The 2020-nt window shown below is 48.4% G+C and overlaps 1 protein-coding gene across 1 annotated transcript; it reads left to right on the top strand.

The window, feature by feature from the left end:
- Nucleotides 1–4: 4 nt before the first annotated feature.
- ETH_00043060 (DNA mismatch repair protein, putative) lies at nucleotides 5–1988 on the top strand (the record flags this gene model as incomplete). Its single annotated transcript, XM_013379910.1, has 5 exons — nucleotides 5–183; nucleotides 960–1087; nucleotides 1293–1382; nucleotides 1584–1627; nucleotides 1830–1988. Coding segments are annotated over 5 exons (600 nt in total), but the record flags the coding sequence as incomplete, so codon positions are not given.
- Between the last annotated feature and the right edge of the window lie 32 nt (nucleotides 1989–2020).

Raw genomic sequence — 2020 nt, forward strand, 5'->3', positions numbered from 1 at the left:
GCAGCAGCAGCAGCAGCAGCAGCAACAGCAGCAGCAGCAGCGGGGGAGCTGTGGCCGCAGCGGCTGTGGGATCTTTGCGCAAGCCCCGAAGAAGGCGGCAGCTTTCCTTTGCTGCTGCAGCACTGCAGCAAACTGAAGGCCTTTTTGTGTCTCCAGCCGGACGGCAACATTACCCCAGTCAAGGTCTGCTGCTGCTGCTGCTGCTGCTGCTGCCGTCTCCTTTTGTCTCCTTTTGGTTCTCTTTTGGATCTCTTTTTGGCTTTTGTATTCTTTTTTTTGATTATTTTCGGATTCTTTTTTGGATTCCTTTTCGGATTCTTTTTGAATATTTATGAATCTTTTTTTGTCTTCTTTTGTGTCTTCTTTTTGTCTCTTTTTGAATCTTTTGTCTCTTTTTTGGAACCTTCTTGTCCCCTCTTTTGTCTCTTTCTTTGTCTCTTTTTGAATCTTTTTTGCCTCCTTTTGTCTCCTTTTTGAATTTTTTTTTGTCTTTTTTGGATCTTTTTTTCCTTTTAATCTCTTTTTGAATCTTTTTTTGTCTCCTCTTTTGAATCTTTTCTTATCTGATTCGTGCCTCCTTTTGGTCCCTTTTTTGTCCCTTTTGTTCTTTCATTTGTTTCCTTTTTGTCCCTTTTTGGTTTCTTTTTTCCTTTTTTGTCTCTTTTTCGAATCTTTTTTGTCTCCTTTTCTCTCCACTTTTGTCTCCTTTTGTCTTCTGTGCGTCGCGCGCTTTCGCCGTGGCTCTAGGGTTTAAAAAAGCTGTTTTCGGTTTCAGGGTTTAGGGTTTAGGGTTTAGGGTTTGGGGTTTAGGGCTTGGTGCTTGCGTTTGACACCGTCTCTGGAGCGGCTTGCCGCATCATTTAAGGGTTCCGGCTCCAGGGTTTAGGGCTTAGGGTTTAGGGCCTGACAAGGCTTAGGGTTTAGGGTTTAGGGTTTAGGGTTTAGGGTCTGCGGTTTAGGGTTTGGTGCCGGAGTACGACTCTGCTGCTGCTTCTATAGCGAAGTGCCGCAGCCAGCTGGAGGAAATCCTCGAGCAGCTGCAGCAGGCAGCAGGCATGAGTTTGAAGTACAGCCACACCAAGTTCAAGTAAACCCTAAACCCTAAACCCTAAACCATAAACCCTAAGCGCTAAACCTTAAGGTGTCGAAAGCTCCTGGAGGACTGGTTGCAGCCCAGCCGCTTGCTCCGCCTCAGCAGGCAGTTCGGGCAGCTGCTGTTGTCGGGTTTAGGGTTTAGGGTTTAGGGTTTATGGTTTAGGGTTTAGGGTTTAGGGTTTAATGTATTTGGCCAGATACGAAGTGGAGTGCCCGGAGAACATTTCCAAAGAAACCCTCCGTCGCCTCGACGCCGACATTACGTCCTCAAGAAAAGGGTTTATCCGGTAAACCCTAAACCCTAAACCCTAAACCCTAAACCCTAAGCCCTACAGTTTTCTACTGTGCTGATTCCGTTAGAATGACCTACCTTGCGTTTCATCTCCTTTGGCTAGGGTCTAGAGTTTAGGGTTTGACTAGCTGCGAGGGTTTAGGGTTTGGGGTTTAGGGTTTCGGGTTTGGCTGGGAGGGTCTCCGGGTGAGTGCAGCTTCCGGACGCCGGCAATTTGCGAGCTTGTTGACCAGCTTGAGGGTGAGTTAGGGTTTAGGGTTTAGGGCTTAGGGTTTAGGGTTTAGGGTTTAGGGTTTGCAATGGCACTTGAAGCTCTAGAGTTCGGGCAGCAGAAACGGCGCGCAGCAGCAGCGCCGCCTGTTTCCAGGGCGCCGCGTGCCCCGCAGTGTTTAGGGTTTAGGGTTTAGTGTTTAGTGTTTAGGGTTTAGGGTTTTGTGCGTAGACTTTGAATTGGAACTGAACGACTCCTTCTATCCTTTCCGCTGCCGCCTCATGAAACAATTTGCTGAGGTGTACAACGAAGTCTTTGCGGTGTCTGTACACTGCATCAACGAACTCGACGTGCTGCAGAGCCTCGCCACTTTTGCCCTCACCCACCCAGGTCTGCTGCTGCTGCTGCTGCTGCTGCTGCTG

This window comes from Eimeria tenella, genomic scaffold (assembly GCF_000499545.2).
Source record: "Eimeria tenella Houghton genomic scaffold, Eth_scaff4154, whole genome shotgun sequence".
Taxonomy (NCBI): Eukaryota; Apicomplexa; class Conoidasida; order Eucoccidiorida; family Eimeriidae; genus Eimeria; species Eimeria tenella.